Raw genomic sequence first — 17,210 nt, forward strand, 5'->3', positions numbered from 1 at the left:
AATGTCTCTATATTACATCCATCTCATGTACAACACAAATCACAATCATCAAATTCAATAAACGGTATATTGTAGTACAACCAGAACATTTTAAATAAATTTTACATTTACATAAAAAATTTGTCATACTGTATGTACATTATATGCAGGCCTTAAGTCATAATACATTTGCAAAGTCAGTGAATTATTTACATAACAAAATTACAAACTAAAATGAAAAGGTGAAGTCAAAAATAACTTTTTCCCCAACATCCAAATATATTAGTATTTACAATATCTTTACACATATTGATGTTCCATGGAACTTGCTCTGTAGTTGTTGTTTTTTTATTTAATGCGATGCCACCTTCAATGGCAATTGAAAATATAAAATATAATAGGGAAATCAACTATCCAACTAACTTTAACTATAAAAAACATCTTAATAAGAAGTTTAAGGTCCATAATAAGAACAATTTTAACGCTGTATTGTGATTGTTATTACCTGTAGTCATCCTTTGGTATATCATTTCACCTTTTTTCCTTCATACTTTAGAAAAATATGCAGACTTCCTTCTTAAAAGCCACACTACTCTGATTTGAGCCTGGTATATATCATGTCAGGTAATACTATAATGGTACTATACAATATTACCATATTCAAGTACCATGACATAAACATGGTACTCCAAGGTACTTTAAAACAATACCACCAGCATAGTGCCACTATGGTACATAATTAAAACAAAAAATAATTCATGGTATTATCAAGGTACTATGTCAAAACAACAACAACAAAAAAAGACATGTTACTATTTGGTACTTTTTGGATAGTACATTCTGCACATAGTTGTGATTCAGGGTCTTGATTTGACTACCAGTTCTAGCAGGACGACTTGAGTGAAATTTAAGATGACATTTATTTGATGAATAGAAAACATAAATGTAATTTCTCTCTTTGGCGTAAGCCCCGTCTGGCAGTCCGAAGAGGTTGTACTCGGAACCATCATTTCCTGCCGGAGATAGGAGGCAGGGGCGAGGAGCCTCCCCCGTGCTAGATGGGACTCAACTGGTGGTGGTGGGGTGGGGTGGGGTGGTGGACTGAAACAGCAATGTGATAGATTGTGTGCAGACTTATGGCTTACATGCGATTGGCTAGGAGTTACCTAGCTAATGGTGCGATGATGTACAACTGTGCTTATATTTCTGGCCAAGAACCACCCACTCACTCATGATGACATGTAAGTGCTCTACAACTGTTCAGTTTTTAAAAAAAACATCTCCTCAATGTCTTCTGCGTCTAGGCTGAGTGAATCTATCAATTCAGGCCTCGCCCTCTTCCCCTTACAAACGTTCTTTATTCCTTGAGCCAACTTCCTCCGTGCCCTCTTCATCCACCACATCGTCTTCAACTTTCCCTTCACACTGTTCGGTCTTTCCAAACACAGCTCTGTAAGTAGTCCCTGACTCTGTGAAGGGAGTTTATAGAGTGGCAGGCCCTTGAACAACTTTGGCATTTTATAATCTTCATAGTTCAGATTTTCTAACTGCACAAGAACGAACCGCTGTGCAACACCACCCTTCTGGCGATCAGCTAAAATGCAGTCTAGGGCTGCACCTAGCATATCTGAGGAGTGTACGATAGGGTTGCTGTGGTTCCAGTACAATTCAGCTCGCTGCAGTGTTGATGGAGAAAGCATCAGAAGAGCTTTGCCGCCGTGTTTCTGTATGTGACCGAGCTTGGAATGGAGCCAAGGCGTTGGGCCCAGAGAACTGAGCTCTGCCTGGTTCCAAAGGTCAAGAGACAAATGGAAACCCAGCTCAGAAAGCAATTGTCCCAGCTTGCATACCAAACGCGTTTGCCATGGGTCGGCGGCAGAGTAATGCAGCAACAGCACCTGCCCCATCATGTCTAGAGAGAAAGAAAAAGGAGTGTATGAGATTATCATGAATTCACCCCAAAAAAAAACTCTGTCATCGTTTACTCACCCTCATGTCATTCCAAAACTGTAAGACTTAATTTTCTTCCATGAAATATAAAAAACAGATATTTTGCAGAGTGACTAATACTCTTTCCCGTACGGCAACAATGAATGGATCCAAGGGCTGTTGAGTTTGCGTTTGCATTTGTACAGAACCCCTTAGAGAAAAGGGAGGAATACATGCTGCATTTGCTTTGCAAGATGCTCATGCATTAAGTGGCAAAGGCTGTACTGTGTACTTCACATTAGGTCTACAGATAATGTACAACAGCGCTAAAAACAAGTTGAATTAATTAATAATTATATGTAGTTATTTGAAATAAACAGGTCAAGTCCACATTACTTAAATCAAATGGTTTTGCAAACTGTTTGATCTGTGATTAAAGTTAAAAAATTTACATTTATATCAATGTAACTTGAGTCAAGGCAGAAAGATAACACAAAAAATTAAGATAATACAACGTAAATTCTTTCCCTGAGAAAAAATAACTTTTTTTAGGGTAATGAGTTTCCATAAAATGTTTAAGTTAAATGGACATTTCTGGGCTTACAGTAATTTTCGTAAGGGTTAGTATGGTTTTGTTGAAGTAACCATTGTTGAAATATGGTATTTGCAGTAAAAGTATAAGCACAAGGGGGTTTAAAAATTATACTTGCACCACACAAATTAACCATGGTGTTACTAGTAAAATTCCAGTAACCATGTATTTTTTGGCAGAATAATCATTTTTATTACTATAGTTTTGGTTTTCCAGTATTATTACTATTATATTGATACAAATAATGTGATGGTTACTGTAGTAAAACCAATGATTTGCCAGGTAACGCATTCCCTAACTGTTCCCTAAGGTGCGCTGTATGTGTTTGTTTGCATTCAATTCAAACAAGACATATCAAGATATGCCATGCCAGGTTTAACATTAGTGACCTCAAATGTCATTAGACTATTTCTCATGACCGTTTGCTGTTTTAATGTACAGAAATGTAAATAAGATTTGACAGCTACTGTAAAGAGGAAGATTTTAAGTGGATAACACCACATTATTGTCTGTTTCTCACACAAAGCTATTGTATGAATTCAGAGGACTTGGAATATAGTGCGTAACTCCAATTGACCACTTTTATGTTACTTTTATGGTGCTTTTTTGTCATTTTTGGAGCTTGATAGCAACAGTTTACATTCACTTTTGTTGTATGGAAAATGTTAGACATTCTGTCAAAATATATTTGTTTGGATACCATAAAAGAATGTTGTACAGGTTTGGAATTACATTAGGGCCGGTTAATGATGACAGAATTGATCTTTTGGTGTGAAATAGTCCTATGCTAAAAAAGTCTCTTAATACACATTAATTACTATAAATAAGACCACTGTTGCCATTACAGTACCTTTAGAATGATGTGTTCTGTCCCATTCACTAAGTGACCCTGTAGGAGCACAACAACATAAAATTGCATCAGTAAATTAGTAAGGTTTTCTATAATACATCTGTAACCAGAGCCATAAAAAGACATTTGCATGGTTCTTTCCAGTGTACAAAGAAAAAAATGAAAGAACTTGAATAATTGATCATGGGTGAGATAAATTGAATAAATGCACTCTACACAGATCAGCACAAAAATATGAACCATCGAAAGAGGCACATGAATAGGCCCATTGAGATGCAAAAAGGACACAGATTCAGCATGGTCAATATCTCAAAATTGCAGACAAAAACATCAACTGTCCTTCTGAATTTCACATTCATTCAGGGCATGAATGTATAAAGTGTTTTTCAGTGAAATGGCTAATCTAGATTGTTCATTTATCAATCTCTAGCGAAAAAGAAAAAAGGTTTCAATATATACGTGTGCATATATACAGTATGTGTATGTGTGTACATATATATATATATATATATAGAGAGAGAGAGAGAGAGAGAGAGAGAGAAAGACTTATTTTGTACAATTGTTTCTCAAAATTTTAAACAGAATATTTAATGTTCAAAATATTTCCATTGAAAAAGCTGTTGGTAGATTTTGGGTCTAAAGCAAGGGAATACTCACATTTGAGTTTGTTCACAAGTAGAAGGATTCCGAAAATAGCCAGAAAAACAATAAACAGCGGCAGAAAAACGAGAAGGCTCCAGAACTGCCGTTCCACTGAAAAAAAAACATTGTATGCAATGATAAAGCAACCGGTAACAATCTTCACAATTCTACTTAGCACAGCAAATGTTAGTTTTGAGATAGTATTGTGTATCCTAACCCATTAGTCATTGTGATCAAATAACAATGTAAGGCTGCTTTAGACAGGATAGTATTTAAAATGTTATATTAGTATATTAATACAGGATAGATAACATTACAGCATATAACATGTTTTCCCTAAACACACACTTACAGGGATGTTGGCAGTAGTAGTGCAGAATCTTTCCATCCACTTGAAGCTAAAGACAAACAAAAAGACAATGAATAATGTTTGCCATGTTCATGTTTGTTCTAAATTACACCAAATAAATTGGGGGAAAAGAGAGATAGTATCACACCATCACACAGAGTTGCTGGTGATTCCGTGAAGTGATATTCACAAATTTTCCGGATGCCTACAGAAAACAAATGGGAGAAAATTATTTAAGCATAAAGGTTTTTGGTTTTTTTTCTAAAAATTCAGAATACGAGATCTTTGTCCAAGTAGATTTCATATTTTAATTTCATGCAAACTAAAATGAAATGGTAACCCTTTACTATAAGGTTCTGTTTGTTAAAGGGGTCATATAATGCCATTTTTGTACAAGTTAATATGAATCTTTAGGGTCTAAATGAAAACTTTGTAATATACTTTTATTAAAAATTCTCATTAGTATTTTAAGAAAACACTAATTTTACCTGCTCAAAAACAGCTCTATTTTGAGCACGCCGTTTCAGTGCATATGACTTTAAATGATAATGAGCTTTGGTCACCCCGCCCCTCCGTTCTGGAGTTATTCTCCGTATAACTGTTTTTTTGACATTACTTCTTAATCAGTAACATACAAGTAAACCAGGTGTAACTTAGTGTTACCATGTTAACTGTAACACCTGCGTACACAGTTTTTAATAACACAATAACCATAACGCGTTGTTCATTATAAACGTGGGATTATGAATTATATTGAGAACATCGTAACGTTATGGAAAACATGCCGTAATGTGTGTAAACATTAGCCACATTCATTGTGAAGCGTGCAAGCGATTTGCAAAGATTAATATAAAGGTTAATAAAACGTTACACTTACTTCTTCTGGAGGTGCAGAGGGAATATAAATAGTTGGTACCGAATCTTTTTTCAGCAGCAGCTTCTTAGCAAAACCAGCTTTATACTGACCCTCGTTTATAAAGCAGTCTGGTGAAAAATGATTCGCGCAAACATGAACGCATTGACGTGCCTCGTGGGGAATATTCCCATCGTAAACAAAACTCAGCCACTGCGTCTTCAGCGGTTCAAATTTAGGAACATCAAAATGACTGCTGTGTTCGTTATTACACCGAAGAACAGAACACCACAATCGCTTAGGCGCCATTCTGCTCCAGTGTATCAACAATGATGACGGACTATGATTGACAGGTCGCTCACGAGCGAGGGCGGGTCTGTGTTGAAACACTGCTGTCAATCAACAATCCTGGGAGGGGCATCCGACCGTGTGACGTCACACGGTCGAACGGCTCGATTTGAGGCAGGGGAAAATATATAAGGAGATTAAAACAAAAACACTGGATGGATTTTTATCATAATAGGATGGTTGTGTACAGGCACAGCCAACACACATTTCAGTACAATCAACTTGAAAAAGTGCATGTACCATTATATGACCCCTTTAACATTAGTTAATGCATAAGGTATTATGAACTAACAATGTATTTTTTTATAATAATAATTCCTTACATTTATATTGCACTTTTCTAGGCATTCAAAGAGCTTTACTTGCTATTGATGGAGAGGAGAGTAGAGTGATGTAGCCAATTCAGGGATGGAGATTATTATGGGGCCATGATAGATATGGGCCAATGGGGGGAATTTGGCCAGGACAACGGGGTTATACCCCTACTCTTTATGAGAATTGCCTTGGGATTTTTAATGACCACAGAGAGTCAGGGCCTCAGAATTAACATCTCATCTGAAAGACGGTGCTTTTTTACAGGATAGTATCACTATACTGGGGCATTAGGACCCAAACAGACCACAGAGTGAGCATCCCCTGCTGGCCTCCCTAATACCAATTCCAGCAGCAACCTTAGTTTCCCCAGGAGGTCACCCATCCAGGTACTGGCCAGGCTCAAACCTGCTTAGCTTTAGTGGGCAAACAGGCAAGAGTTGCAGGGTGATATAGCCGCTATTATTAATATTATTTCATAAAAGTTATATTGTTCATTGTTAGTTCATCTTAGATCATAATGTAATAAATAATGTTAACTTAAAAATCTATTTTAAAAATGTATTACTACCAAGATTAATAAATGCTGTTAAAGATTTGTTCATTGTTAGTTCATGTTAAAGTTGTTAACTAAGAAATGGAACCTTATTGTAAAGTTACCAATGAAACCATGAGAGATCGAAGTACAGTTCATTCAACCTTTGCATCGGTTTTTCAGACAGCATGACATTAAGGTCTTAAAGTCTGAGACCAATAGTGAAAATGCTTCTATTTTGCAGTCTTTTCTAATCTACAAATACAAAATATTTAATTACAAATTACATTATAAGCATAACAATTTGACTAAAATTTGTACATTTAGTATTTGGACTGTCAACATGATCACGCTTGAATTCGACATGCCGCTTCCGAATGTTCAGGTACCATGAAATTGACACCATTCACTCTAAAATGTTTTTTTTATTTTTTACATTTTTTAAATATTTTATAGTTAGGTTTTAGGTTTTGGTTTGGGCTAATAAAATATTAATTCCTGTTGACACATAATTTTCAACTAAATTTCACCTCAACAACACGTCCAGCTTCGGCCACTGGGAGCAGTAGATCGATTTTTTTATAAGCACAGTCAGAAATGCCGCCAATTGCTTTAATGACATGTAGTTGATTTTTCTAAATCCTATAAAAAAAAAAAAATTCCAGGTTTGAATAAATAAACAATGTGGTCTCAGACTTTTGGATCCAACATAAAAAAAAATCTCAAGTTTCCAATAGACAAGAAAACATGTTTAGTGAAAATTAGACAAATTATTTTTGGCATTTTTTTGCTGATTTTGAGAGACAATCTGTTGAAATCTACAGAAGGGATTTAGGCACAGTCAAATTTTTACTAGCTACTCTTATTAGTAGCTGAAAGCATCATAAACGTTTCCAAAATATTGAATACACAAACATGCAAAGGTTGGGGAATGTGTACAACTTTATAGCTGTCCACACACTGCTGTATATTTACCCATAGAGCTGTGATATTTTCTTCCCAATTTGTTTTATTACAGCACTGCTGTCTGAATCCATCAACCTCTCTGCATTGTCCATCTGCCTCCACCTGACATGGCCATAGCTCAGCTTTGAGTCTGCAGGGTGCTGTTAAATTCCAGCTCAGCACTGGCTGACCATTATATGTCTTGGTGTGTTCCACGGACACTGACATGTTGTCCAGGACATTTTGTCTGAATTCTGCATGTGTAAAGACATTGGGAACATAAATCAACATGGTGTTGCAAGTTCTCTAGGTCTCTGATTACACTCTTTAAAACTACATATTTAAATAAAAAAATAAAAAATAATTTTATGGTGCTTGCTGCGCAATTCTCTGCTACAATGCTAGGGTGTTCTGGGTGGTTACAAGGGGATTGGTAGATGGTTACTAGGGTGTTCTGTATGGTTTCTAGACAGTTGCTTACACCTACAAACACCACTAATAAAGGTTCTTCAATGGCTCTTTGCAGTACCATACGCTCAGTAAATAACTTATCAAGAACTATTCTGAGAACTGGGTTCTTGAGTTGCTTTATATTCTTTTGGAAAGTTGGAAACATTTTACATTAATGTTCCCTTAGTTAAGGGTTTATAAAGTGTTCATTAATGACTAATAGGTCATTTACAAATGCATTATAAATCACTGATATTCAATTATAACAACATGAATAAAAATACTTTCATGTCACATTTGCCAAATAGTGTGCATTTAACTTAAATGTTATAAATGCTTAATAAATACACTTATTCATGCTTATATTAATAATAAAAAAAATTAAATAAAATGCTCTAATTCAAGATTAATGCAGCAAAAAATTGACAATTGTAGTGAGATTAAAAAGAAGGATTATGTAATCCATAACCCTTGGGTTAATGCCACATTCCACTTTTTTTTTTCTTTTCTTTTTTTTTCTTAATTACAGTAATGTCTCACGAATGACTCACTGGTGTCGCTTTCATTGTCACATTGATATCATAAGAATGTTGCTTCTCCAAATGGTTTCTCAACATACCTCGTCCTACAGTTCTTATCTAAAGGATTCAGCAAAAAAATTCAGGTCTTCATGCTCATTCACAGCATATATCACATAATGAAGCCTGATGATAAGTTCATAATGTTGAATAAGCGTTAAGCATTTATAACATGAGGTAAAATGGCTGACTATTTGGCAAGAATTGCATTAAAGTCTCCCTTATTGTGCATGTTTTTTATAAATGCATTTTAATAATAACATTGTAAATGAATTATTAGTCATTAATAACCCCTTTATAAACAGTTAGCAAAGGGAACATAAATGTAAAGCATTACAGAAAGTTATTAATGTCACGTTATAAGTTTTTCAGATCAGTGTATTGGTTTATGGGTTCTTTGAAACACAAGAACATAATGTAGATTCTTTTCTAAAGTACTATAAGTTTCTAAGTACTATAAAATCTTACGCCATCAGGCTTAAAACAGTTTTTGGTTCAAATGGGAAGGTGTATTAAAAATACATTTTAATATTTTTTTTATTTTTAAGTCCTAAAGATCTGAGATGATTATTGACTTGAGTAGAATGGCATGGAATTTATTTTCTATGTTTACCTGCATTTTCTTTAAAGGGACAGTATTCTGAACGAGGTGATCTTTCTTTCCAAGCCTAGCACATACACACAAAAACATAAACACATAAAGGACAAGGTCAAATAATGATAAAATGTTATGAAAAGTAATTATTAATAATGTGTGCATGTTTTGAAAGCAACAGTACCTGAAAACACATGCAGTGTGTGACTGACTTCAGCGGAATGGTGTTGTTGACAAGGAAACTAGACTAAGAAAAGAAAAGGCATGATAAGGTAACATAAGAAAATAAATGATAAGTTACATATATTTTACAGACAGCTGTAATGTGCGAATTCACTGACCCAGCATTTGCCTTCTCTTCCACGTTTCACACACAGATGCAGTGGTTCATCCTCATTTGCTAACTGCAGCTTAACCATGCCCTGCTCTTCGTCAATATCAATGTCAACTCTGGGACCTAAAAGTAAAACAAACAAATAGAAAATATGTTACAAAACATATTACAAAATTGTTAAATCTGTTAATTCTGCTTCCTAAAAATAAAGGTTCCAATTAGAACCCAAAAGGGTTTTAGAGCCTGATGCCAAAGAAGAACATTTTTAACTTTCACAACTTTTAGTTCTCCAACTCTATATAGACAAAAATGCTTCTGAAGCTAAAGTGCTGTAAAGAACCATTGAGAAACCTTTATTTTATAAAGTGTATATGTGTACTGGGCCCATATTAGCACTTTAGACTGGCAATGCTGTTTTTAAATAAGTTTAGGAAGAGCTTAAACGTGGAAAGCTATTTTAATATAAATTCCTAGTGTGAGGGAGCAGGTTTTGTGTGTACAGTGTGTCAAAAACAATTAGAAAATATGCTTTAAAGTTCAACATACCTTTACACTCTTTAATTTTCTTGTTTAGTGGTGAAGAACACACTGCCAAGACAGAAGGTTTTTAATGGTTACCTTCTTGTGAATATTAATATTTCATGCAGTTTTATAAATATACAGGAGTTCACAATAAAATAACAACAACATGGTTGCATATTGAAACCAGTAAACTGGCTTGTTAGGGATGAAATTATGACCTCACATTCAAAGAGAAGCATTTACCCTTAAACACTGTTTATATATTTGTGTGTCAATAGTAAATATAATTGATAGATTTCCAAAAAAAATCTTTTGTAAATAAAATAGAATAGAAATAAAACAAGCAGTCCTGGAACCTATCTCTACATCATTGATATAGTCTGGGATTACATGAAGAGACAGAAGCAACAGAGACAGCCTAAATCTATAAAACTGTGGAAAGTTATCCACAATGCTTGGAACAACCTATCAGCCAACAACCTTGAAAAACTGTGCGCAAGTGTACCAGAAGATTTGGTGCTTATTTAAAGAATAGAATGGCTACACCAATATTGTTAGTATTGTTGAATATTGTAATTTGCATAATGTTGTCTAATTAGGACACCCAGTATTATATTCTGCTCAAGACTATGATATTTACCTTGAATTTACTTTTTTTCACTTGTCTCAAGCATGCTCTTAACTGAAATATTTGTCGACTTGGTGAACTTTGCTAAATTGTTTGGTGTGATGGAAATTACACTGGACTTTTTTAATTGATACAAATAATTTTCACAATAAATATTGAAATTGTTTATTTCACTTTATTTTTTTAGATTATCATTGTTTAAAACATGTGTATTTTTATAAGGAATTTTAAGGTTTGATATCGAAAATCTAGGTCCGGGACAAGGCTAAAACAGTCAAATCTAAATATAATAGTTTGAAAAGTACCAAAAATAAGTGAATAAATCTATATTATCATGAGCATATTCTAGCAGGGTTGTCATGTGATTGAGATATTATTTGTTGGTCTAAAGTCATCACAAACTGCAGAAATTGAAAATACAAGGAAGTGCCAGATTCCCTTAATTTACCCCTACAGTATACAATATGTGTATATATGAGTGAAAACAATGGCTACCTGATCGTAATGTAGGGACTTCAACTTCAGCTGAATTAGAGACAGATCCAACAGTGATCATCATTTTTCTGCCGAATTCAACATCTTCATACTCCACCAGATTCAGCTGTAGAACAAACAGATAAACACTGAGAACATGAACAATTAACTGATTTTATGTATACTTGCGAGGATAATCTTCACCACATCTTAAATTAGGATTTTCTGGAAATTCTACATGTGTTCACTTTTTACTTTTACAGTGTCATGTTTTACAACAGCAAAAGGCTATGAGGTCTGCAATACAGTTTTGTGGAGAGCGGGGCAGGCCGAGCGGCGACTGTGCAGAGTGAGGCCGGGCTGGACACCTGCAGTGGATTATCTCGCCCAGCTGTGGTTAAATGCAGCCCTAATGAGCGAGAGATAAAGCCACGATGAGAGCGGAAGTCGGGGAAAGACTCCGGGGGAGAGAGAGAGACCATTTAATCTCTGTATTCATGTGGAGCTAAAAGCACCCTGTTAGTGTGTTCGTACTGCTGAAAAGCAGTGGTATTGAATGTCTTTGTTACACTGAAAAGTGCTGACAATAAAGTGTCTTATGTTGGACATTTGACCGGCTTCCACCTCCTTCAGTGAGTCGACTTCCTTACAAGTATATAATGCATAATAGACTTCAAATTTCCAAAGTTTAAACTCTTATCAATAGAATAAATCAATAACTTGGAATTAATGGAGTACCCAAACTCGTTAATTAGAAGGGGGTAAATTCCACATACTTTTGTCCATATAGTGTAGACATTGGATAGCCCCAACACACGGGATCAATATAGTTTGGGTGTATCCTAAAATGTTATTTATTTTGTTGGGTCAATCCAGAATAATAGACCAGTCAAGATATTTTTGCCAAAAAATTAAATAATATTGTCTTGCATTCCAGTACAAATATCTAAACATCCTTTTGAAGGTTCAAAAAGCACATAAAGGCAGCATAAAATTAATCCATATAACTCTAGTGGTTAAATCCATATATTTCATTATATGATAAGTATGGGTGAGTATAGTATGGGTTTACTATAAATCTCTACTTTCATGTTCACATTCTTCTTTTGTTTCTGTTGATTCACATTCTTCATGCATATCACCAAATAGTGGGAAGGGAGGATCATTTATAATACAAAAAAACAATTAAGTATTGACCTGTTTCTCACCCACACACTAAATATTGGTTTTGAAGGTATAGATTTATCCACTGGAGCAATGTGGAATATTTTTATGCTGCCTTAATGTTCTTTTTAGACCTTTTAAGTTTTGGCCACCATTCACTTGCATTGTATGGACCTACAGAGCTGAAATATTCTTCTTAAAATCTTTGTGTTCAGAAGAAAACACCTGGGATGGCATGAAGGTGAGTAAATGAAGAGAGAATAATAATAAAAAAGAATAGTGAGACAATTTGTTGCTGATTATTGAGGAAATATTTTTGCCTAATCATGAGAGCAATACCTGTAAATGGCAGAAAACTCCATGAGACATGGGTGAAACTTACATTGAGTGGTTTGGAACTTGTAGCAGAAGTCACTGTGAAGTCTAATCTCTTGCACCATGAGGGCACTCTTTCTGCTGATGTGTAGCATATTGTAATAGCAGCTAAATAAACAGAAGACAGAGATATATGTGTTTGAAAACAAGTTGAAGAGATACACTAAAGTGAATCCACTGCTCTCCTTCAACAAAAGCATGTAAGACAGTCTACCAAAATCAGCCCATTAGCAGAGCACTAAAAACATACACAATATTTAGAGTTTTTGTGTGTACCTGGGCTATTTTGATGACACAGTTGGTCTTCACATGGTGGGTATTCCTTCTGTTTAAAGAAGCAAGACATTAATGGTTCTTAACTTAAACTAATATTGATATTATTTTGTATACATAACTCCCTTTTTAAGTATTAATCAATTAGTCTTTCTAGTTCATACTGATGTTTGTGCTGTTGTGATAAAACTTAAAGTACAGTAGCACTTACCCCTTGATTTTCTGATGTGTCATCTGGGGGGTAAACACATTCTGAATCACAGTCCCCTGCCATCAGTAAATGTATTGCTTATGAAAATCATATTTCTTTATATTATTGTTCTATTGTAATATACTACATGTAGTACTAGAACTTACCACTGCCCTCATCTTCATCTCCTGACTCTCCACTCTCAGGATCAGGGATAATACGCAGCTGGATGTTGATCCACAAACACGGTTTACATTCGTCCTCATCACAGCACAATTTAGGCCTTACCACCAGAGAACACACACACACAGGGCCACAGTCCACATCGTGTGCTCTGAGAGAGTCTGCATTTTTCATTGTGCAGTTTAAAAGACCCTAGAGACATATACCATGTTATAATCAGATCATTATCTTGCCTGCCTGTATCTGGAGTTCAAACAGTATTTTTGGTTAATATTCCCATATCTGTCAGCATAGGGAAGGTAAATGTATTTATATAGTACATTTCATACACAATGATAATTCAAAAGTGCTTTACATAAGCATAATAAAGGAAAAAAGAAATAAAAGATAGACATATAAAATGATATTAATGTCAAGCTAAAATCATACTATCATAAATTAAGGAAATAGCTTAAAGGAAAGAAAAAGAAAAAAGATAATTTAAAATCAATACAAATTAATAATACGAAAATAAAGAGTATCAACAATAAGGCATAAACTGAAATAAAATATAATAGAAGATAAACTGCAAATCTAAAATTTATCAATGTACTTAATGATATAAAAGTAAATAGTACAACTTAATTATATATATATATACACACGTGTATATACACACAACAGTTAGTTCTGGTCCTCGACTCTGATTGGGCGAGAAATGTTCCATGAGCACTGATGGTCTGACACCATCAGCACTCCGACGCTTCACTGTGTGTGCGTATCACTTCGCTTGTGTTCGTGCCATTCTAAAATGAAGTGTAAGAGCAGTGCAGATCTGTTAAGAGCCACCTGTTTGTCTTTTTTTTTATATATATATATATATATATATATATATATATATATATATATATATATATATATATATATATATATATATAACGCTAGCCAGAACGTGGTGGCAAAAGATCATTTTTGTGTGTAATATGAGACAGTGAGGTGATGTGAAGTGAATTTGTGAATGTGAAGTTGTATGTAAATCAGCTGTTTACATACAACAGCGCTTCATGATCGCTTGTATTACTAATACTGAAGTTAGGAAATAGCTTTAAACGGCAGTGCTGATGTAGGGCCATATCGCACTCTATCTCCTGTGATATTGCTTATATACGTATATATTTGTATACATACAGTAGTTTACAAACAAATGTAGTTGCCAGTAAGATTGTAAATAAATAAGAGTACTGTAAATCAATTATTACAATTGAAATGTAGAAACACGTACTGGTACTGTAAAATTACAGCAGATTTGTGTGACTGAATTTACAAGATTAACTGTGAATCTGCAGTACTGCTGTGATTTAGCAGCGCTATGCTGCAGAATTACAATGATTAACCAATGATGCTGGTTCCCAGCATGCATTCCTGCATAAGTAAATTATGCAGTTGACCTTTATTTACTACTTGCAGGTTTTATCAATTACGTTGCTGTTATTTATTCAGTTTTTGTTGTTGTCACACCTAACAGCTTGTTTTGCAATGTTCAGTGTTTATCCTTCTATCCGATTTTTGTCTTTCTTTTTTTTTTTGTCACCATTGATGAGATTTGTATCTAAATGATTACAAAAAATTTAAAGATATTAGATATTAAAAATAATGTGATTAGCATTCATAACAATTCTCAATATTAACAATTCTGCTGCTTATAATTAACAATTCTACAGCTTATAATGAACAATCTTTTCATATATCGGTAACATTACACTCAAGAATCACACAATAAATGTTGACTTGGTATTACACTGGTTTGAAGTCAGACTTTTTGGAAATGGCTGGGGTAAAGTTATTGATAAAGAAGGTCTAAAGTCACAACCGAGGGGAACACTATTCACCATAATGGTGATTTCGAACAAGAACAATTTTATGTCAATAAATAACAATTTTATGTCAATAAATAACAGTAAATATAGCCAAATCTTCAACCTCTAAAATGTATGCATTTGCCTTTATCAAAAGAAAGTAACAGTATGTCCAGGGAACACGTTATACTAGCTGTAATCCCAGGATTCAAACCCATGACCTCTAACAAGAATTGTTAGTGCAATGCATTTTTGCCATTATTGTCTTTTTCTTTGCCCAAATATACAACTGTAAATCTGATTATTATTGTTTTTATAAAAGAACAATTGTTTTAGGACACACACACACACACACACACACACACACGTTGGTGCATCTTTATGAGGACTCTCCATAGACATAATGATTTGTATACTGTACAACTACAGATTTTATCCCCTAACCCTACCCTAAACCTAACCCTCACAAAAAAAAACTTTCTGCATTTTTACATAAAAAAAATAAAACAGTTTAGTATGTTTAAGTGATTTGAATTATGGAGACACTATAAATGTCTCATAAACCACATTTATAGCATAAAACCCTTGTAATTACCAGTATGTAACCTAAAAAAAATCCTCATATATGACCCCCCACACACACACACACACGCGCGAGCGCACGCACACAATATAGCCTAAAAATAATGTTAATAATAATAATACAAAATTATGTCAACTTTTAATTTGTTGGTCTCATATAATATAAAAACCATCATCCGTTAATATATGAATAAAAAGTACACTCTATGTCGTTGCTAGGTGTATGTATAAATACTCTACCCGAGGACAGCAGATGTTGTTTTGTGTGTTGTGTGAAACAAGTTCCAGTGAGAGCACACACGCGCTGGCCGATAGTAACAGCTGAACTCGCCACCATGACAACTCCATTGCGTAACAGTTTCGTTCTCGTATCCAACAGACAATTAATGCGTTCTCGTCTCGATAATGGTGTAGAACAAAACTCCACAAACTAACTCCTTCGCTCTGTCGTCTCTATGGGGCTTCAAGAGGAACATAGTTCTGATCGGTTCTTATAGACAGTCCGATTCTTTCATTCAATACGCGAATCTCTCCGACCAGGAAGAGCAGGAGCGCCACAATTGCGCAGCATAGTGTCCAGTTTATCTGTAGGAAGATTGAAAATAATCAATAAATTAGTAGTCCTCGATTCAAATTCATTGACTCGTGTATAAAAATGATTAAACTGAGCGTCGGTCCTAAAATCCAAAATGGTCGTTAGATCTGAATGAAAATAATGCACTTGGGCGAGTCTTCCAAGTAAATACACAGGTGTGTCTGAATGATACTAGAACTAAATCCCGGATTTAGATAACGTGGGTTGTCATCAATCAGGTTTGCTTTTCTGCCTGGAAAATCTGGATTGAAAATATATAGCAAGTTTTATCTATAAGCAGTTAATATATAGTTAACTGTATAAAGTATTTAGATACACGCATTTAAACATGTATGAATGTAATAGCATTAGGTAACAAGATATCGAATAGCATTTAAGAAATACAAGCACAAATATTTCAAGGCAAATATCACAAAAATAAGTTTTTTTGTTTGTTTTAAAATGATCGCAAATAAATAAATAATAAAGGCTGAATTTACTTCTGAGAAAAGATCTAGTATAATTTGTTTGCTGATGCCACTTGGTTTGATTTTTTTAATCTAATACAACAGCATTTGTAAGTAAGGATTAACTGCATTTCAAAGACCACTGATGTCATGCCAATGCTAAACTGAGATGGGTTATGGTCCTAAAAATGATATAAAGAATGTAATATATTACAAATGTATTTAATTGTTTAATTTAAAAGAAAGAAAAAAAACATTCACAGGACAAAACACAAAATGAGAGTATATATTTAAGTAAAAATGTACTTACCCCTCAGAATAATGTGTTTTTGAAGCACTGCAGAATATTTGTTATGACGCCTCAAAAAATTAAATCGCTACCATTGACACACATTCATTAAATGAGAATGTATTAGTGAACTTTGAGTATACATAAGCAACTTACCCCTCCCAGATGAAAATTAAACAGACACACACACACAATTATTTCTGAACAAAAACACACACACCAGCTCTAACGTCACTCTTGGGCACAAACATGCACACAGACACCCAATTATTATCTTTACATAAGAAAACATCAGTAGTAAAACAATATTTCTGTGCTGATAATTATCAAGGCTCTTATACAGGAAAAGCAATTTGCAGCTTT

At 34.4% G+C, this 17,210-nt stretch overlaps 1 protein-coding gene across 1 annotated transcript; it reads right to left on the reverse strand.

Annotated features, from left to right (window-relative positions):
- Nucleotides 1–55: 55 nt before the first annotated feature.
- On the reverse strand, nucleotides 56–17,003 carry LOC127625715 (uncharacterized). Its single transcript, XM_052101072.1, has 17 exons — nucleotides 16,869–17,003; nucleotides 15,758–16,102; nucleotides 13,085–13,292; nucleotides 12,939–12,994; nucleotides 12,731–12,779; nucleotides 12,462–12,562; nucleotides 10,937–11,042; nucleotides 9,838–9,879; nucleotides 9,299–9,414; nucleotides 9,142–9,204; nucleotides 8,976–9,030; nucleotides 7,365–7,588; nucleotides 4,490–4,546; nucleotides 4,345–4,390; nucleotides 4,008–4,103; nucleotides 3,351–3,389; nucleotides 56–1,891 (listed from the first exon to the last, which is right to left on the reverse strand). The coding sequence occupies exons 2-17, from the start codon at nucleotides 15,863–15,865 to the stop codon at nucleotides 1,230–1,232; spliced, it is 2,028 nt and encodes a 675-aa protein (XP_051957032.1). The 5' UTR covers nucleotides 15,866–16,102; nucleotides 16,869–17,003; the 3' UTR covers nucleotides 56–1,229.
- Nucleotides 17,004–17,210: the final 207 nt, after the last annotated feature.

Source organism: Xyrauchen texanus, chromosome 32 (assembly GCF_025860055.1).
Source record: "Xyrauchen texanus isolate HMW12.3.18 chromosome 32, RBS_HiC_50CHRs, whole genome shotgun sequence".
In the NCBI taxonomy this organism is placed as follows: domain Eukaryota; kingdom Metazoa; phylum Chordata; class Actinopteri; order Cypriniformes; family Catostomidae; genus Xyrauchen; species Xyrauchen texanus.